At 41.3% G+C, this 22,266-nt stretch overlaps 2 protein-coding genes across 4 annotated transcripts in view; one reads left to right on the top strand and one right to left on the bottom strand.

The window, feature by feature from the left end:
- Positions 1-4,344, top strand: part of grm3 (glutamate receptor, metabotropic 3) — a 37,811-nt gene extending 33,467 nt beyond the window's left edge. For all 3 annotated transcript variants that reach the window (XM_063874571.1, XM_063874563.1, XM_063874579.1), the window contains one exon: positions 809-4,344. In XM_063874571.1, coding sequence (XP_063730641.1) covers positions 809-885 — 77 coding nt within the window. In that variant the 3' untranslated portion in view covers positions 886-4,344. The remainder of the gene's footprint in view (positions 1-808) is intronic.
- A 1,306-nt stretch (positions 4,345-5,650) lies between these two features.
- elapor2a (endosome-lysosome associated apoptosis and autophagy regulator family member 2a) lies at positions 5,651-20,165 on the bottom strand. Its single transcript, XM_063874551.1, has 22 exons — positions 19,914-20,165; positions 18,311-18,431; positions 16,468-16,657; positions 14,398-14,545; positions 13,755-13,844; positions 12,835-12,940; positions 12,598-12,750; positions 11,654-11,742; positions 11,368-11,548; positions 11,147-11,275; positions 10,184-10,274; positions 9,970-10,072; positions 9,746-9,883; positions 8,761-9,024; positions 8,486-8,659; positions 8,196-8,382; positions 7,908-8,004; positions 7,715-7,816; positions 7,490-7,616; positions 6,987-7,165; positions 6,425-6,593; positions 5,651-6,326 (listed from the first exon to the last, which is right to left on the bottom strand). The coding sequence occupies exons 1-22, from the start codon at positions 20,007-20,009 to the stop codon at positions 6,258-6,260; spliced, it is 3,003 nt and encodes a 1,000-aa protein (XP_063730621.1). The 5' UTR covers positions 20,010-20,165; the 3' UTR covers positions 5,651-6,257.
- Positions 20,166-22,266: the final 2,101 nt, after the last annotated feature.

Here is a 22,266-nt window from a genome sequence, read left to right as displayed (position 1 = left end):
TTTAATTTACGGCGCCCCCCATGGAAATATTAAAAAGACAAATACATCTGATTGACAGAGAGCTGTGACACTGTTTACACAAAGAAAAAGTTGGTAAACTTTTCAAGTAAAGGCGTGGACTTAGCCCTTAGCATTCACCCATAATGACTATGCCCAGGGCCTGTGGGGGACGGCAGGTTGGGACGTGTCACGTGGGTGGGACATTGCCAGGAGTTCAATGTAAAGCCAGCCCACATTTCTGATATTACGTCAAGTCCGCAGTAAATCTGGATCAGCTTGTTTGTACCCCCGTTTTTAGAGATGTGCGTAAGGAAGAAAAGAGAGAGGGTTGTGTTTTCTGACACTTTGTGAGTCTCCTTACACATCGGGACACATATTTACGTATAAAACACAGCAAAAAGTGCATTTTACATAATAGGGGACCTTTAAAATATGATACCTTTGCAGTATTGTATGATTTACAGTTGCATACAGTTGTATGCTAGTAGAATGACATCCTACTAACATAGGACTGTTGACCAGTAAAAGCAGATGCCAAGAAAGGTACGTAATTGGGCACTTTTTTTTAAATTACCTGCAAATTGACAGTGTTGCTATGTTTATTACCAGTAGATTAAGTCTGCATTTAAATCACCAGTGATATCATTTTTGTTTTTTGACATCTAGACATCCGTCACTTTTTAGATTTTTTTTATTTTATTAAAAGTGATTCCAGGTCAAATGTAATGGAATAATGTGATTTATGGCTGATTTATTGTACGTTTTTCACCAGCAAAATGAGTTACCGTTTTCCTTTCTCTGTTTCTAGCTTCAGTCAGCGCCCACCCCGTCCCAACAGTGTGCAATGGGAGAGAAATTGTCGACTCCACTACTTCCTCTCTGTGACCACATCCTATCCTCTCTAAATCAGCCCCTGCGACTGTTAGCCAATCCATGAACATTGATCCCCTTGACCGTCATTCCCCTCCCCATTCACACACACAATATACACTCAAAACACACACACACACATATGTAGACATACACACAAACAGAGAAACAACCTTCCTTGTGGACTAGAACAGTATTGTTTCAAAAATGTAGAAAATGTGTAACTATAATTAAAATATTTTCTAGGGATGTACATACATGAAATCAACATTGTTGTAAGTAGAGAAACAAAAGAACAAAAAAAGTTTTTAGGAGGAATTTTTGGAGCCTTTGTTTTTGATAGCTTTGTTATGATGCCGTGTAAATAGACATGCGCTTAAACATGGTAGGAGGGTTGTGTGTTCCTCAGTCTGGATGCACATTTGTGGCTTGGCTTGCCTCACCCGCAATATCCCACAGACTTTTTATTCTCATGCTTTTTTGTAGGTCTCATTGTAATAACCAATTATGTATGCATTTCTATTGTGTATCTGTACATTTGTATATTATACTACTGATGGTTCGAACAGCACAATATTGACAGTCTTGTTACCCTAAAATGAAAGTGGACAAAAGCATAAGCTGGATGGTAAAGGATCCACCCATCAATTTACCCTTACTGGGGCAGAACCCAATTTTCAGTTTGATAAATCATCTGTTCACATATTGATAGATTTTCTTTGCATCCTAGATCTGTATAAAGAAACATTGTGGCTGTTTTTCAGGAAAAATATGTTTTGCTTTTGATACAAATGTTCATTTTTCTATTTCTAATCATAGAATCCCTTTATCTAAACGGCCATAGTTCCAGACATGTGTTCCCCAAGGCTACAGTGTGCGCACTCCCACTCTCAAACTGCCTGTTTCTTTGGAGGATTGCTATAATGGATTGCTAATAGCAACTCATAACAAGGCTAAAAATGTTACATCAAATGCATTTATTTTGCCTCAAAACTGTCAACACAGACAGTGCTGCGAAAGTTCTGCCAACAAACACAAATTGGTGTCTACCCAGTAATTATGAATTTCTGCACATGACTCAAACACTAATGAGGGGATTCTGTCTGCTTTGCCGAACACATGTTGAATTTTTCCGACTACAGGGGAGTGGTAGCTTATGTTTTTGTGCCCTGTAGATACAGTCTGTGGTGATGTTTAAAATATGGCTATGTGCCTTAATGTATGTTTGGTAGTGTTCAAAGTAGAGGTTGAAAAGTGATCAGTTTCACATTACCAGCTGCAAATCCTTGTTTGGTAAATGTAAAAGTGACCCCAGTATATTACATGTTTCAGGCCAACACAATGCCAGTTAGTTTATTCCCTAGCGAGCCTTTCGCTATTGATTGTTTACCTGAAGTGTTAAAACAGTGAATCTGAGAAATCCTGCAGTTGAAATGACTTTCTCTACCCCCCCCTCTTCTGTAGTCTGTGATTAAAAATCATCAAATGGACATTTCTGATGGACACCTATCAAACTGATTTTACATTTTCACAGCTTAGCAGCTCCAGTGAAAGAAGGAAGGGGAAGTGAAAAGATCATACACCATTTTGATGAAGTCATGACTTGTCGACTTATTGAAGTGTGCAGTTTACATCTCTGTGTTAAATTTGTTGACGTTGAGAGGCGCAGTGGAGCAGCTGGCTGCGGCAATCCCAGAGAGGCTCACGAGAGGAAGCAAAGCACACAATGTCAGCTGCTGGCTGATCCAATCATCTAACAAAAGGATGTGAGGGTAGAACTCATATGCACAACATACATTACAATTATTAAAACATCCCATCAAACTCGAAATATGACAGACTCTCAGCTGGGTGACACTTGTGAGTTTGGTTCAGATAAATGGCAAAAACACGAATGAAGTTTTTAATGAGAAAATCGAAATCGTTTAAATTAGTGGAATATTTTAGCACTAGCTACATCGTCATTTATTTTAAAGGGTGGACTCATGCAAGAATGCATTGCATTTAGCAAATTATTAATAAACAGATTTTAAATGGTTAAATACTATCATATGCTGTCTAAAATAAAATGTGACTGTTACACTTGATATTTCTAACAAAATATGTGACCAGAATCACTTATTTTCCACCCCAGACAGGCATTTGAAGTGTAGTTTTTCCATGTTGAAATGTGTGTAATGGCAGAACATTCATCTGTTGGCTGGTCTACACCTTCGCACAGCCGCTCTCCTACGGCTCCCTGTGATTATTACACTGAATGATAGATTGAAAGAATTTTAGAGGATGCGCCAAGACGAGCCGACCTACATTGGGGCGTGTGTGTGAGGTGCAGAGAGCGGGAGGAGAGTGTGATGTGGCAGAGCAGAGGGGAGCTGCTGCTGGATTATGTAAAGCACTCCCACAGCCCAGAAGTCACAGCGCTTCTATGGAAGCTCAAAGCATCTCAGAGATTCTGAGTCTTTGTTAGCAGAAGGCTTAGCCATTCACTCAGTGGTCCTGCTCCCACAAGATACACCCCGCATGGCAGGTTGCTATGGACAACCACCGCCACATCCGCTGCCGGAATGTCTATTTGTCTGCATGGAGAGGAGGGTGGAGGAAGGAAGGGTGAGGAGAGGGCGAAAGAAGAGGAATAGAAAGAGTAAAAATGGGTTGCTGGTTGTGATTCAAATTGGCAGTGACTAATGGGATTTGGCTCAGCAAGGCCCAGTACTCAACTCCCAGCTTTTAATGGCAGCACAAATACAGCACTTAACCCGGATTCTCCTCACATTTAGTCCAGACAACAGTCTCACACTCTTCCTCTGACCCTGTCTCTCTCAAGCCACCTCGGCCCTTGAACCTTTCCCCGCCACCTTGTTTCCCCGCTTCATCTCCACTCTACAGTGTATGTGAAACTTTGGTCTCAGCCAGGACCACCTAAAGCCAGACCAACAGAACGGTAACCCACACTTAAACTGAAGCACTTAGATCCGGGTGCCCACCACTGCAGTGTATGCCAAAGAGGCGGCCTTGAGGAGGTGGGAAAAGGGATAAGGGGAAGGTAGAAGATAAAGGCTTTAGAGACTGTATGTGGAAAAGCAAAACGGACTCACACAATAAGAAAATGCATCACTTTGGAATACATCACCTTTCTCACTCCACTGTACTCGTCTCATATACCGACCAACTCTCTGCAGAAGCTTCTTTAATTCGGCATGAATATCCTTTTGATTGAGACAGCCCTCCACTACAGACATTGTTTCTCTATTCAGCCTCTGCCAACTGCCATGTGCTCTACAAAGATCTCTGTGCTGCAGCCCCCTGCTTTACAACAGAATTCGTCCTTGGCCTCCGGGCTTTGAAACAGGACAAGATTTTTGCGGCGAAATGAAGCCGAGGTCAAACTGAATCCTGAACTGGTCAATCAAAGCAATAGTTTTGTGTATATGATACGTGCAATAAAGAGGCTGTGATGACATCAAAATAATAACAAACAAGCAAACAGCTGGTGTCGCCTGCTCGTTCTTCTGTGTCCATGTCTGTCTATCTGAGGAAAAAGCGATTCATTGTGTGTCTGTCTATTAATATCAGATAAAATCTGAACTTCGAATACAAGTGTAGATGTGTCTCTACGGCGCCATTAGCAGCCCCTTACCACCACTGTCACACAGACACACATGCTCTATTCATAGCGTGTTGGCAATGTTGAAAGACGTCTTTAACACTCATGCGTAATCTGTTCCCTAAGTGATGGCACTCCAATTAAACCATCTACTGGAGTGCTCACTGCCTTATGACAATGCACCCCAGTGTGTAAACTCAATCTCCTCGAAAAAGACTGAAAGACAAAAATAAACAACAAAGAAATAACTCAGTCGTTTTCTGTCTTTCACGATCAGGTTGTTGATCGATCTCATGACGATACTGCACATATTTTACATATGTATCACATGTTATTGTTGCCCTTGGCTCTTACCTCCGGCTCCATCATACTGCATACACTTCCTACTTTTGCAGAACTACATGTTGACTCTTTTCTTGTAGCAAGACAGTGGTTGCCCTCTGGTGGTGGGCTCATGTCATTACACGTACATGGCATTGCTATTTATCAATGATACAGCCATGAATGTCATTACCTATTACAATTAGACAGCATGAGTGTTTACTTGGCTAGAAGAACTTGGCTTACTTAAGCAATAGCACCAATATAATCATGTAATAATGCACCATTGCAAGTAAAAGTCCTACATTCAAGATCTACTTGAGTAAAAGTACAGAATTATAGTCAGTAAAATGTGCTTTAGTAAGTATCGATACTAAGAGTATTTGTTATGCAGAAATGATGTGACGTATAGCTCATTTAATGAACAATGTTTCAGGAGTGATTTACTGCTGTGGAGTATTTTGAAAAGTAATCTAAAACTAATGTGTATGAGAAAAACAACACATTGCTTAACAAATTTGTGAAAAATTTTTTGGAGCATCAAAACAATTAATAACCTTGAAAATACCTAATGTCAAGATGAATTATGATATAAAGGGAAACGTCATTTTTGGTTCTGAAAGTGAGCAATTTCCATCATAGGAGGAAATCGTAAAATGATGGGAAATGAATAAAAGGACAGACCAATTGTTGTTTCGGAAAAAAGGGGAAAAAACTATATAGTCCTCCAAGATTATTTTTTTGGCATTACTATGCTTGAAATCTATTTCATACCACCCGCAATTCAAATTAAACACATCTGTCTCAAGGCCTTGCATAGGATCTCCCAAAATAATCGCTTGGCAAGAGAATCAATCAAACTGTCTCTGTTTATACATAAATACATCATCATTTATTTGACCGACATACACACTCACCACCACAACTTCATCTGCATAATATGACATCATCATTTCCAATTGGTCAGCAGTGCGCTTTTCCGCAATACAACAATATCAACTAAGCAGAAAAAACAAACGATGAAGGTAGGACCTCAAATTGGACAGAATATAGCAGTCTGTGTAAACGTTAAAGTGAGATGAAAACACACACATTAGACACAACACAGAATGAATGAAAGTAGGACAGAACATCAATCAAATAGGTCTTTGTCGTACCCTGAGCTATTCTAACTCATTGTCACACTTTGAATCAGAATACAACCAGAAAGGGTCTAACTCACACACCTGCCTCCCAGCACTTTGCTTTCAGTGGACGGTTCTGTCATACCGAACTTTAAGGCCACCATGTTTTTGCGACTTCTCTGAACCTGGCTCTTGATACATGATGTGTGTATATATATATATGTACACACAGTTTGTTCTCCAGGTACCATAGCTCGTAAAGGGGGTGGTTGGCTAAAGTGGTTATTCAGTGAAAAGTCCCATGAGGGTCAAATCTCTCCCCTCGCCTTACCACTTTTCTAGCTCCACACCAACGCTTTTGATTGAGATGAGTTCAGCTGCACATGTTCATAGTTCTCTCCGTTTCCCTGAAATCGAATAACAAACAGAATCATTTCTCAATAACATATTCTAGGCTTTTTCCAAAGACTGTCTCACTGTAAAAGAATGATGCTGTGACTCTCACCTTGGATGCTATGGCTTTCAGTTTGCCAAGTAGTGAATGTTTTTTGTACACAACTTCATCCTCCATGTCTCCCTCATTCTCTCCCTCCATCACTGCACAGCTGTCAGCTCCAGGCATCTCACACTCTTTATTGGCAGACATCACCAATCGGGAGTACTTGTACGCCAACCTAGCAGAGAAACAAGTGACAGAATCAATACTGTGGCGAAAATATATAGTTTTGTCCTGACAAAAGCTGATATGTGACAGGTAAAGGATGGCAAGAGGGAAAGGATCGAACAACAGGAGTTCAGAGGAGAGTAAGAAGTAAAGTAAGTAAATAATAAGTCAAGCAGGTGGGAAAAAAATAAGAGAGGTTCAAAAAACACATTAATAAGGCAGAAAAGAGTAAGTGGCATGAAGTAGGGAGGAAGGAAAGAAGGAAAAATTAGGAAGGAAGAAAATAAGAGAATAGAGTGAAAAGGGGAAAGAGGGGCAATAGGAAAAGAAAAAAGAAAGCAAAAAAAAGGAAGGTGATGAAGACAGGAAACAAGTGTTGAGGAAGAACAAAAGGGAATCGTACCTTTTGTTTTTCTTCCAGAAGTAGCAGGTGAGGGAAACGAGCAGCACTGCGGTGAAAGCCCCGAGCCCTCCACCCAGCTGAACCCAGAACTCCATACCAGCACAGGGCAACGTTTTCTTTTCAGGCAGGGTCATACCTCCCATACACAGCTTTGGTTCAGTCCACACATACAGCAGGGCCTGAGGATGAACATAAAGAATGAAATAAGCCACAGAAAATAAACACTTCTCTCACAAGCAGTCAGAAACTATGAGGAGACTTCAAATGGCTTAACTCAAGCACACTGCATTTCAAGTGAAACACAGACATGTAAAGTGTTGACTTTCATTGGTAGGGGTGTTGGCATCAGTATTGGCTGGGGTAGAAAAAACAGTCTAAATTCTACACAGCCAATAGGATGGGCTTAAAATAAGCAGCCAGTGCATTGTTTTTATTTCAAATCCTTTACTAAAAAAGAACACAGCAACACTATCACAGCACTTTCTCAATTTGTCCACACCCACCTGCTGTCCTCCCTTGCACGCTCCCTCTATCTGATGGTAGTCTCTCTCTGTGCATGTAGGACAGGCTCCTGAGCTCTCCCATAGGAAGTGAAAGGTGCAGCCGTCACAGGTTCCTGCAGGGCACTGACTGTAACATCCAAACACAAGCTGTCACTTCTGCAGCACATCACAGCTTACAGTTACATGAGATATTAGACAGGGAGTGGGAGAAGCAGGAACAGATACCTGGGAACTGAGAGCTCTCCTTTAGTGCTCTTCTCTGGGTTACAGCGAAGTGTCACCACTGCGCTCCGACCTGACTCACAAGATGAGGTCGCCTCCAAGGATCTTTCGATTGGATAATACAGAAAGCACATCAGACCTTTTTAGCACTACATCTTCACCACACAGAAAAAAACGTATGAAATAAAAAAAGTACCTATAATAGAAGTTGATATCAGGGACTTTCTTGGAGCTCTGGGGATAGCTCTCTGGGCTTGCCCTTATTCCATCCAGTGTACTGTCAACTGTCGCTCCTGTTAATAATACAGAGAATTATTCATTTAATGTGTGAATGCGCAATTAGTGTGTCCTCGATTTTCTCTTCAAACACGTAATTGAAATTGAAAGACCAACATGTTTTTGCCTTTCTATCTTTTAAAGGAACAACAGCAGTATAACTAACACCAAATGTAGTTCTCCGTGTGTGCATCTTATGCTCACTAACCAAGGAAAGTGTCAGCAAGGTTAATGGACTGTGAAGCGAGCGCTGTGTGGAAGCCTCGTCCAGTCGCAGGGATCACTGTTGACTGACAAATGAAAGTCTTCACAGCATTGGCTCCTTCACCTTTCTCTCTCTGGGCGTCGTTGACGGAGAGGTCTGTTACATTGTCTGTGCATACTGCTAACTGATCCTTAAACAAAGAAAGAGAGCAAAAAGCAAGGGCATTGCATTTATACACACACTTTTCACTGTATTTTCCCTTCATATGAATGTGTGTTTTCAGCTCTTCACACCTTTCCTCCACACAGGCTGATATTGAAGTGGTGGAAGTATTTGGTTCCTTTGGAAGTAAAGCTGGGGCCGTTTAACAGCGATCCTACAGACCCGAGGAGGCTGAAGTTATAAGTCAGAGTTACATTGCCCTCTGCGTGGGTGAAGTGACAGTCATTGTAACATAAACTGTGGTCCTGTAGAAAAAAAAACCCCATAAAGACAAGGTTATGATTTGTATCATACAGACACATTTAAAAAAGTTCCACAAAAACTGCTGATAGGGTCGGCTCGATACCTTGTCGCTCTTGCTGCCCGCTCCACAGGGTTTGCAGGCGTCTGGTCCTGGCATGGCGTGAGGGACGAGGTAAGTGTTTTGTGGACACTCTGTGCACTGGCTGGTGCGTGCGTCTATGTAGTGTCCAGGTGGGCACGGCACACACATCGAGCTGGTGGGTTGGGTGCTGAGGGCACAAGCACGGCACCCAGACGACACCCCATCCATCGCATTACTCACAGAGATAGAGTAGATGCGCACCACGTCGTTGACAAACTGTCGTACCTTAGAGAGCACCAGAGAGAGAAGGTTATACAAAAAAAACTTTTTCAAGAGACTCTTACAACAACCCTTTAACACGACTGGATTCGATAGGATTTGTTACTTTAACAAAAATAAGTTCTGCCCTCACTTGAAATGCCCTCTTTCCTGAAAACAAGTGCTTTAAAAAGGATAGGTTAATGATTCAAGCTTCCCCTTTTTAGAGCAGAGATAAAGTAGGGCTTTGGTTGAAACACCTTGAACTAACACCATGTCAGATAGTATCTTTAACAACCAACATGAGGGAGTGTTAGGTGTACCAAGTGTGGAGTGGATTTACATAACTACAAGACCCCAGGAAGTTTTCTTATTTCTGGGTGGAACCACCAGACATAAGGTCAGGTTTCCTGATTTTTTTGAAGGACCAACTGACTAAATCCTAGGTCATTTTGAAGTGAACTTCAATCTTGTTTCAAAAAGATGAGGACATTCATTTTTGCATGATTCTTTATTAAGAAACGATTGAGTTTTATCGATCTGGCAATTAAATCAGCTAATTGATTAGTGGTATGAATCATATTGTTAGTAAACCCAGAATATTTTTAGTTTAGGACAACCATAAGTGGAACAATGCAATTATATTGATGTGAACTTGTTGGATCATCTTCTTTAAGAAAGGCATTCAGGGGGGACGTGTGATGACTGGTAATGTAAAAATCATTGAAAGTACACAACTCATACTTACATCTGAAGGTTGGTTGGTCCTCTGGAAAGCCCAGGTGTAGGAAACAGAGGCATTCTTTGTCATGACGTGTGTGTACGTCTGTCTTGTTTTTGTTCTCTCCCATGATTCCACAACAGTAGTACTCTTCCTGTTTACATCCTAAACAGAAACAAAACCATTGAGTTCACATCACCCACATAGCAATATTCATCTAGCGCAAAACATTTAGCAAGAGCGTTCCTCACCATCATGAAGTAGAGCTCGCAGTCAGCTACACACACAGTTTCAAATTCAAATGTGATGCGACCAAACTCTGTCCCAGCATGGCTTGACATGGAAGTAGGGAGCCTGGGGGCAGACGCAAACAGAGAAGAGTGGAATTAAGTCAAAGCAAAAAGAAACAGACAGCTGAGGGAGGAAAGTGACGGAGACTGAAAAACACAACATGAAGTTACATACTTGAAGCCAGGAATATGGATGTTGAGGATGAGGTAGTCATTATCAGAGCTCCCTGCTCCGCTCTGGATATGATCACCTGCCACTTCCCAGCCTAAAACACAGAACAAATCCACACCACTCACAGCTATTTAAAGATCTATATAGTTTGAGATGATAGTCCACCCCCAATAATGGATAGGTGGCTGCAAGGAAGTACAGTAGTCTTTCAAACTGAAAGTTGTGGGTTTGATCCCAGCCTGTGCAGTCAACATGTCAATGTATCCTTGAGCAAGATACTTAACCCTGATGCCATGGCCAACAGTGTATGAATGTGTATGAATGTTAGCTTCCCTAGAGCAAGAGGTACTGCTCTGCATGAATGAGGTGTGGATGGGTGAATTACTTGTAGTATGTTAAGCACTTTGATGGGTCGAAAAGACCCGATAAAGCGCTATATGAGTACAGCCTATTTACCATCACAATGCATACAATAATCGTATTTGCTTTCTTGGAATCAAATTGGGATTAAAACAAAGAATAAAGACTGGTAACTGGGGGACACCAATACAAGTCTGAAAGTGTGAAAACAAGGTGATGTTGTTTTCCTTGGGGCTATGTGATGGACTATTTCTGGATTGTTGTTGTCATCGTGAGGTTGCCAGTGAAGACTCAAGAAAGTTACTGCCCCTGTCCAAGAACTCGTCAAATTCATAATGTGTTAAGGTGAGTTGAAAGGTGCTCACAGGCGGACTAGGTTACCTTTAAAAGGATGCAGGAAGATCTTCTCGCCCTACTAACAGACTTTGTGCTAAGCTAAGCTAACCATCTCCTCAATAGACATTGTGGTATTAATCTTTACAGCTTACTTTCGTCAAGAAAGTAAATAAGCGTATCTATCCAATATTGCTCCTTTCAAAAAGGCATAAAGATTGCAAGAACCAAAGAGCAAAAACATTACAGGAAATATCGTGCAAGGATACCCACCATTCATATTGTCACATTTTGAGTTGCCCACATTGAAACAGGAGGTCTTCATTGTAGGAGGAAGAACATTCCACCATTTATACTCATAACCCAAGCTGGGCTCAGTGCCTGCTGGACACAACGTACATGCTGAGGGATAAACACAATTAAAAAAAACAATTAGGAAAACAAAAGTAGATAGAAGGGAGGATTCAAATATAGATCAACAGAGCTCTCAGTACGTTTCATCCCATCAGAATAGGTCCCAGGTGGGCATGGTGAGCAGGTGGCCGTGTCATTGTTATAGAAACCCGGGTTACAGGGGGGGCAGGGCTCCCTTTTTCCACTTGGAGGCAAAGACTCGGCTCCAGTCACACCCTCCAGACAGATTTTAGGTTCAATCCACTTATATATGATCTGTGTCTGAAATCACACAGAGAAGGAGGGTGATGAAGTAGAACAGAAACTGTGATTACACAATGGCACTTCTCTGGGTATTTAATGTGTAGCTGGCCTCTATTCTCTTACCTTTCCTTCGTGATCACATGCTGTGTGGAATTGGAAATAGTCTTTCCTGGAACATGGAGGTTTTTCTTTACACAGAGCAGATCCTTCAGCTTGAAAAAGTAGGACAGGGCAACATTAAACCACACTGGCAAAAAACTAAATACTGTATCTAATACTAACTAATATAATCCAGAATAGATTTTGGAATTTATAGAAAATGTGTACTATAGTAAAAAAAAAAAAAACAGTATCACAGGGAGGAAGAGGAATAGAAAGAAACACAGCAGTGAAGCAAAGGAATCATAAAATATGCATCAAGAGGTGTACTGAATTAAATATGTCTAACGTTCTGAATGCTCTAGACATTTTAACACAAATTAAGGAGGATAAAATAATCTCAAATGTCAAAAAATGGACAAAAGCTGTCAGAGCAGTCAGATTTATGTTATAATAACGTACGTTATGTTGACTTTGAATAGCTAGCAATTGCATTGCCTCTTAGACAGGGTCTACAGTGACATGCCTTACATGTGGAAATGTATTCTAGGAAATCCCTGTAGAGAAATATACTAAAATAGATCCGGGAGCAAATCACTTGCATCATCAGAAATAGCATTTCTTGTTAAACAAAATCTGTTAAATGTAAGTGCAATAGGAGCTATGAAAAACAATTGAGCACGCACTTGCTACCCCATCTGCTAAATGTGCTACTCCCTTGCAATCACACAAGTCCTCCACACAAAACTAATAAGCATCTTTTTTCATCTGAAGTTAAAAAGTGGCTGAAAATAGGACACGCTCCTCTCTCCATGCTTCAGCTGTGTATGCAGCTGTGAGCAGCACTGATAAGAATTAGGCTATACAGAACAATGCACTGCAGTTTCATTTTTATGTTTCAGAGCTTCACCATTTGGGTGAATGTGAAATACTGCACATCTTTTCTGCATATTGGAGTGCCTTCCTACCTGCATATTCAGTGGTAGTGTTACAGAGGGTGCAGGAGCTGGCACCGTGGCCAGAATAGGTGTTGCGTGGACAGGGATCACATGTGGTGGAGCCTGGGACTCTGCTGAACGTCCCCGGCATACAGGGGAAACACTCTGATGTGTAGGCAACTCCTGGTAAACAATATTTAATAAAAGTATTAATTAATCATGGATTGCAGCAAGGAGCTGGGCAAGAGATGGGAATGTGATTCTGACCTTCGATCTGAATATTTTTCAGCAAAGCAGGCTTTGCCCCTTTGGTCCTCATCAGGACCCCACCTGTCCTCCAGTAAAGGATGTTGGTGCCAGATTTCAGGCTCACCTAGAATACACATGATTAAATGGATTATTAATCAAGCATTGACAAAGCCATTACAGCTGATAAGAGAGCCTATAAGTCTGTCTTTGCTTTTAGCGGTTACAATTAATGAGATGTGCCATCTAAAATTATTGTAACAGAGCAGCCAAAATGCCCGAGCTGCACTCTCGCTGCATCAAGTACATGGAAATAAAGCTGCATGACGAGTATTCTGAAATTAAAATCTGAAAACAGTCAGTAGTTCATATACCTATATACAAGAAAATGAATGCAAAGAGCTTTAATGGATAGGAAAATGGCACTGAATCAAGATATTCTAAAGATACGTTTCAAATTACCATTGGTTAAATCAAAGTTGAGAAAAGAACCATGTGATAAGATTGTTGTATAAAGGATGTAAATTAAAGTGACACAAATCTATGCTGCCATAACAAATGCTACATACAGTATGCAGACTAAATTGCTCCTTTAATGAACCATCTAGTAGAAGCATTTCCTTGGACACATCAACTAAGAAGTATAACAGGTAAATCTAAATATACAATTATTCCACCTAAATATCCTCACTCAACATAACCCTTATCCACACAGTGCCAGAACTGATCTATCATAGCAACTCATTTCCCAGTGTGCCTTGGAAAATACTGGAGTCAATAATAAATGATGCCTGCCTGTTCATGTTTACTAATAGGCTTCCTGCTTGTATCCACCCTTTTGTCACTGCTCCGCCTGAGTTCAACACATTTCATTTAGGAGGCCAGTTGTCAGAACCGTTTCCTCAGAGGCTGCTGTTAATTTTCCAGCATGAAAAACTTACTGTATGTGTCGCCCATTCACCATGATTGGTGAGCTTGAGCCACTTGGTATCAGCAGATTGATCCATCTCCTGACACTGGTCATTCTGGATCTAAACACAGACAAATCATCAGCGTCCATCAGCTGAACCTCTCAACAACAATATCCATTATGGAAATTCAAGCATTCAATGCAACATAGTGAAGTACTGACATTAATGTTTGTCTCATGGTAGGATTGAGTGTTGTTGTAGGGGCATTTTTATTGAAAAATTAAATGTGGAAAAAAAGGTCCTCAGTTCAATATAGATAGCCAAATTGTGTTTGTTTTTACTGCTATGATGTATTCCCACCAAGAAGATTTATATTAACAAATTCCTGGGAACAGAGATTTAGGTCTCACATAGTATAATATGCCGTCTGATTGATAGCTCAAATTAGAGTGATGATAATCTAGGCTATTTTTTACTTATATCAATCATTTTTGCCATTAACATTATAACTGTGCCCATTACATTTTTAGGGTAATCATTTAACAAATAAAGAAAATGCAGTACTCTACAGGCAATCTGAAAAAATATGGCTGGCAAGTATTAAAAAAAAACAGACAGCCTCCACAGTTATCATTTTCCAGGAGCAAAAAGATAATGAACATTTAAAACTCACAAAGAACTCAAACAGCAGGTTGTTGTCTGGATACTGGTACTCAAAGCTGACAGAGCCCTGTTTCTTCAGATGAACAGCATAGATGAGAGAGACTGTGCATTCATCCCTGTTGGACTCCAGGTAGTTTCCTTGAGGCACCCAAGAAGAACTGTAAGACAAAAATGGTGTATGATTCTTTATCGCTTTGAGAGGCCCCCGGCTGTGGAGGCACAGAAGGCCCAGGATCCCTGCTCATTGGTTTTAACCAGTGCAGATGTGTGTAGATCTCTGAAAAGGATCAACGCACACAGGGCTCCTGGACCTGATGGCATCCCTGGCCGTGCTCTCAAGGTGTGTGCAGTTCAGCTGGCAGATGTGTTCACAGACATTTTCAATAGGTCACTGCTCCAGTCTGTAATCCCCACATGTTTTATGAGTCCATCATTGTCCCATTCCCCAAAAAGACAAAACCCATCTGTCTCAATGACTACCGCCCAGTTGCACTCACCTCCATCATTATGAAGTGCTTTGAGCGGTCAGTCAAAACTTTTATCACCTCCTCCCTCCCTGACTCACTGGACCCCCTGCAGTTTGCCTACAGGGCAAACAGGTCCACGGATGATGCCATCTCCCTCACCCTCCACACTGCCCTCTCCCACCTGGACCAGAGGAACACCTATGTGAGAATGCTGTTCATTGACTGCAGTTCAGCATTCAACACCATTGTGCCCTCCACGCTCATCATTAAGCTCAGGGACCTTAGGCTCAACAGCACCCTCTGTGACTGGATCCTGAGCTTCCTGACGGGCAGATCCCAGGCAGTGGGGATGGGGAACATCACATCCTCCACCTTGACCCTCAACACCGGAGCCCCTCAGAGTTGTGTGCTCAGCCCTCTCCTCTACTCCCTGTTCACGCACGACTGCGTGGCCACACACAGCTCCAACACCATCATCAAGTTTGCTGACGCCACGACCGTCATCGGCCTGATCACAGACGGCGAAGAGACAGCGTACAGAGAGGAGGTCAGAGCCCTGACATCTTGGTGCCAGGACAACAACCTCCATCTCAACGTCAGCAAAACAAAGGAGCTGATTGTAGACTACAGGAAGAGGCAGAGAGAAGCACACACACCCATCACCATCGACGGGACTCCTGTGGAGAGAGTCAGCAGCTTCAGGTTCCTCGGGGTAAACATCAGTGTGGACCTGACATGGACACATCACACCAGGGTCATATCCAAGACGGCTCAACAGCGGCTCTTCTTCCTCCGCAGGCTGCGGAAGTTCAACATTGACTCCAGGATACTCTGCAACTTCTACAGGTGCACCATCGAGAGTATCCTGACTGGCTGCATCACCGCTTGGTATGGCAGTTGCACCGCCCTCAACCGTAAGACTCTACAGAGGGTGGTGAAAACTGCTCAGCACATCACCAGGACGGAGCTGCCATCCATGGAGGACCTCTACACCCAGTGGTGCAGGAAGAAGGCCGGTAGGATAATAAAGGACCCCCATCACCCCAGCAACAATCTGTTCTGTCTGCTGCCGTCTGGCAGACGGTACCGCAGCATCCGGACCAAGGCCACCAGACTCAGAGACAGTTTTATACCACAGGCTATAAGACTGCTGAACTCCTGGGCTCTGTGATTGTCTACTCACATCTGTTTATAGTATATTGTTTATAGTACACATATATATACATATATATATATATCTATATATTATACATATCTGCCATATACATCTGTTTATATGTAATATATGCATCTGTCCATACCTCCTCATTCAACAGTGTAAAGTATTTAAATTACTGTACAGTGTATTTAAATACTTTCAATGTATTCCACATATGTTTTACATCCTTAAATCTTTATTGTTGTTACTGTAAATATTCTTCTCTCTTTTGCACTATTTTATTTATCTTATTTGCACCATGTATGTTGAGCTGTTGGAGGAGCATGGGATATAAGATTTTCATTGCCAAAATATACATTGTATATGCTGTGCATATGACCAATGAAACCTTGAAACCCTGAAATTATACACACACAATTACATGTCTAGTTTTTGTTGTGTCCTACTGACATACCTGTTGCAGGTGAGCTTGTCATCTCCGTGGGGACTGTTTTCCAGTGAGGTTGCCAGGCTACTGAAACCAGCAGGCATGGCATCCCATTGGTCGAAGCGGATGCCGCTTCCGAGGGAGTAGCTTCCTGCTGCACACTGCGTACACTCCTGAGACAACATCTCGAGAAACTCCCCGGCTTTGCATGAGAAGGCTGGATGACACAGAGGGAGGTACAGAGTGGTGGAAACCAGAAGAAAATCACACGTTTATTTTTCAACCATGTTTGCATTATTCAAAAGACATATACACAATTTAGACTTACGAAGAGACTAAACATGAAAAACAGATTATCACGCAAATCACTGCAGCATTCAGCCACAGTGATCAGGGAACTTAATCCTTACTTGACTTTTAACTTTTCCTTGTTTAGCCCTCATTTCTTTTTGACCCTGAGCTTTTCTTCATACCTGAGCTCGTGGAATGCCATTGTTATGCTTCTTTATGCTTAAAATCAACCAAAGCAACATGTGTGCGGTTAGAGAATTTTTGTAGCACACTGTGAGAGTAAGTAGTATGTTTTAATGGGCGCTGTGATTTGGTTTATAGATAGATTAATTTATTGTTGACATCGTCTTTGCATCATGCAATGCAATATGGGGCAATCATAATATCCCGTGCAGGATAGTTTTTTAAATGACTACAAGGAAACAAGTGTCAAAAAAGGCACAAAGAGCATGTCCAAATAACAAAACACAGATGTGCCACAAGAAGATGACAATGGCTACATGCATGTGGTGCAACATGTCAGGATAATGATCCTTTGTTATCATATGAATAGTGTACCTTTCATACATATGCAACATATCAATGTAAAAAAACCACTGGCTGTCCATTGAAATGCAGCGTATTCTGTGAGTGGTTTATGTTCAAATCTTACACACTTAAAATCTTCTGATTCTGATTATTATTTTTATCTGAGCTGAGCCATAAGTGAAGTGGTGTTATGACATCACAGGGCAAACTTGTCCTGGGAGATCTGACAAAGAGTAGACTTCTTCGTCTTGTTGATCATTAGTGTGCTATAACACAACTTCCTGCCTTCCTTGATCTATCATGATAAAGGCACCTTTCACCACTATTAACATTTTTGTTAGCACCCCTCTCTCAACAAAGACATACTGCCTGTGACTCACAACTTACTTACTTATCTGTTTCCATGGCAAACAATCCAGCTCTGACAAATACTCAAATAATTACATGGGCCTCTGAATAACTGTGCCTATTGAAAAGCATCCACTTCTAATCATTAATAACTGAGAAAACGTCATTCCCCATTATGACAGATGTTGAAGTGCCACCAACATCTGTCATTAGTTTCTGTCTCATATTAGACACATACCATTATTGTGTGCGACACCATGGCTCATTACCAATTAAGTGAAAAGCATTTATGTGTTCAGTATTTTGCAGCTGTGACAAGTGGGAAAATAGTCCTTCACCCGGAAGGTAGTTGGTTCGATCCACAGCTCCAGCAATCAAAATATCAATGTGTTTTAGGGCAAGATAATTAACCCCAAATTGCTCCCAATTGCATGGCCAGCGGTGTGTGAATGTTACTTTTTACTGCGCAGATGGCACATTTCATGGCAGTCTCGGTATGATTGTGAACGAATGTCTGTGGGAGTTTGCAAAGCCTCGAAAACTGCAGTACCTTTTGGCCTATGGCTTTTCTTTGTGCTTTGTTGTGGTACGTTCAAACGGGCTCAGTCATGATGTAGTGACAGAAATATCAGGATACTGATAAGAAGCTAAGACACACACATCAACTTTTAGTACCACACACACAAACCAAACAAATACTTACTGCACTCTGTGCCACGTACAGGCTCTGGTAGTCCTGGGCAGGCCCCAGGGCTCTGAGGGATGGCCACTCTCCAGCGAGATCCTGTGCTGTCACACTCTGTGTACTCATAGTAGTAATCAGTCTGCCAATTACACACACACACACACACACACACACACACACACACACACACACACACACACACACACAAGAAATCAGTGGCCACGACAGTCTAGGACCCAAACAATAGGCAAATGTAGGCCAGTCAGGTCAGTAAACATCACACCGCAAGAGGCCTACACCCACCAGAGCCCTGAGTCATCTCACTCTGGGTGAGAATGCATCAGTGGTGAATAACTAGCTGGTGTTGTTGCTCTAGAAATGAACTTCCCTATCCAGCTGCTCAAAGCTTTTAAAACATGACTGCCTGCTATGATGTGATAACACTCAAGCCCATCCACTCTTCTGCTGTGGATATACAACATACCATCTCCATGGTGATGGAAGCAGGGGGGTGGCAGCTGGTGGAGGAGATTTTACCAACAGCTTTTCAAATTTTAAGGAGGCACAATTAAGACATTTGATAATAAGATGTTTAATCTGTGGTCAAGAGTAAAAACCATTAGCTTGATGATCTTGCCTCAACAGACAATCTTGCTGTCTACAGTGGACGGTGGCCTAATTTCCTACAGTTTACATAATGTTGCATCTTGACACCAACCAGATTTTGACACTGCAGCACATGCAGGCTGTTGTGTGGGAAATGATTTTCACTGGTGTCTGTTGGTCTGGAGAAAAAGCTCAGTCACACTGATGATGAAGAGAAAGAGGCCAAATCGAGCAGAATTGTCAACAAAACTCAACCTTTAAATGACTTAGTGATTACAGACACAAGAAAATATTCTAAGACAAATGTATTCTCTACTCTGTTGCAGTATTATCCTGTGTTACTCATACAAGAGCTGTGGTCAATAACTGATCTGGCAGACTTTCAATATCTCATCTGCCACACTTCCAGATGACAGTCTCTACTCCTGACTGCATTTCCTGGGCTTTAGACCAAGATATAATGTCATAGGCTCCAAGAACTTTAAACACCAGGTAGCCCTTCACTGGAGAGCTGCAGAAATCTGTAAATCAGTGTGAAAAGAGAGATTGAGCAAATCATTTAAAGGAATGTTGCTCCTCTATCTCGGGACTGTTTGCTATGTGACTAAGGAGGTGTTGAGCTGAGCCAGACCAGAGGGAAGGAAAGGCCACTCCATGCAGGAAACTGATAACAGGCTGAACAGGACTGAGTAGCGAAGTTCAACATACAACAGACCTCAGCAGAGATTCATGCTCCCTATGTTATACGGACTTACTCTCTTTACAAATAGACCAAAGACAAAGGTGCATTTGTCTTGCCACCTGCTGTGCGATGATGATTTTAAACATCATACCATAAATCTGCCCGGAAACGTGTCATCAATTTCTAATCGTATTTGATGTGGTTACTGGATTACCAACTCACTGTCAGTTTGTTCAGCAGCAGCCTGATCTGTGCCTTTCTGTAATGTTAAGATTTAACAATAAGCAGTGAAACCAGATGACAGCCTTATTGATCGATTGTAGCATCTCTCACCTCGATACACTGCCGCTGTCCTTTAGCCCCGTCAATCAACCGGAGCGCGCAGAGGATGAGAGCGCATTTGGCGACAAACCAAGCCGAGGACCGCATTGTGATCGAGGGGGCGAACAACACAAACGCGTCAATCCAAGACAGATGACTTTAGCATAAACCTGAGCCAGATTAAATGTATGTGTCAGATACTAATCGACACCTGCTTCTCCAGTTTCTCGTCGGCAGATTGTAACCATCCACCACCTGCGATTATCCTCAGACTGTGCACTCCAGGGCTGCCTGACCACATCAAGCAGGGCAGAATAAAACTGTACTTCCGGTTGATGTTTTCAAAATAACAGTCGTGACGCATGTTTGGGGAAATAATTGCCCAATAGTAAAATGATTCCTTCTTGTATCTTTTATTTATGAATGACTTGAGTTTTATTTGTATACACTTAAGTGTTCATTGACTTAGTGTACCCTTCACATGGAACCATATTGTCACTTTATTTTGAAGGCAAAACAGTAATAGGCCTAGATCTGGTTCTTTTCTGGCTGGAAATGCTCACTTGATGAAGCTGTATGTGTCTCCTACAACCACCGGCTCTGACGCTACAATGACGTCGCCCAGGGAAAATTAATATTTGTTTTATCTTTCAGATTGGAGAGAAATAAAGAAGTGATGCTCAATCCAATTTGTAGCCAAAATTAGAGGAATTTGGGTGAAATTTTATAAAAATGATTCACTAAATGAGAGCTAATTTAAACTCTCTATCGAAGTATGTGTAGGATCTGTAGGCTAACGTCTCTATAAGGTTATGGAAGATGTTTTGAAAGGATTGAGTTGCATTTGTCCTTATCTTGAAAACAGCTCTGGTTGCAGTGTATTGTTCTAAACCCGTAATTACTGCAGTCCATACCACTGACCACCAGAGGGAAGCAGAGCTCTTTAACCCTTCATCATTACTTCAAGCTGTACATAGGTTTTTATCTGACTATAATGTAAGCCCAGAATTTACTGAGATACAAAGTCCTGGACCGGGTACTGGGGGGAAACTAAATAACTGTTGATTAAGAAGGGCCAGATTTTATTCTAGAGAGGTGAAGGTGAAAACAATATGGGTCTAAAACTGTAAGTTTTGGTAGTGGAATACCACTAAGGAATCACTTGTTTTCTTTCTTTAACAAATGCTATTAGATCCTGTTCAGGTCTGAAACAATGTATGTCTTTAAGAGTCACATGTCATTAATGGTGCTTTCACAAATGGAAAATATTATCCAGCTTTCTTTCTCAACAATGTTCTACCCTTTTTCACAGTGTACGTTTCCTAAAAGTATCCTATACATCAAATGTAAATGGTTTCAAAATTGTTTTCAAAACAGTTTTGAAAGTTATCACAAGCTTTTTATGACATACTTTTGATACTATATCCGTTCTAAGTTCGTAAATGGTTACTGACACTATATCTCTGTTTACGTCCTCAGACAAAAGAGCTCATGCATGTTTCACGATCGCACCCTGTTTCAATTTGTAAGGGGGACACTCTTCAAATGTGTCTTCCGTGTAAGACAGCCGGTCCAGTTTAGTGTTTCTCCTCTTCAGCTTCCTTTGTTCCCTTAATGTGACCAAATCGTTTTGTTGCTTAAACCTACCTAAGGTGATTTATTGCCTTAAATTTACCAAGCCGATTTGTGGCCTAAACCTAAAAAACACATAATACGGAATATTAATATAGATAAGAATTTGCACTATGAAAAAAATCATGGAGGGCATATTACTACAAAGTTCCAGGTCAAGATGTGGGAGACTTGTGCAGTCAAATACAGCAGCCCTAAAATCATCCTGCTTCATGGTAGCTTTATTGTTTAGATTCATTTAAAACAGTTTTAGAACAAACATTTTTATGTTTTTATTTATAATATGACGTGGTTTGGAATAATTTTATAATATAGCATTAAACAGTGAGGTGTTTTTGACCGCTGTCCAAGGTGCTGATCCTGGGACCACCAGGTTTGAAGAAACATTCCACGTGACTTTCCTTTGTTGATACGCCAACACGCAGGATTCCTCCTATTTTAACTCACCTGACATGAGTTTTCCCTTTTCTTTCGTTGGTGTAATGCCAGCACCAATAGTACTTTGCTTGAATCTCAAATATTTCTGCAGCATGATCACAATGTAGCATATTCGTTTGAACTATCATTTGGACCAAAAGTGCACCTGTAATTCAAACCAATTGCGTGTGCAATTCAATTTTATTGTTTGTATAAATTCTACTCTTTTATTAACCTGTTATTCAGTAGTAGTTTTTTCACAAATGTGTGCCCCCTTATATTCTATATGGCCAAGGCATGCTGTTTTAATTCACAT

Source organism: Eleginops maclovinus, chromosome 2, assembly GCF_036324505.1.
Source record: "Eleginops maclovinus isolate JMC-PN-2008 ecotype Puerto Natales chromosome 2, JC_Emac_rtc_rv5, whole genome shotgun sequence".
In the NCBI taxonomy this organism is placed as follows: Eukaryota; Metazoa; Chordata; class Actinopteri; order Perciformes; family Eleginopidae; genus Eleginops; species Eleginops maclovinus.
This window is presented reverse-complemented; position numbering and strand designations above follow the sequence as displayed.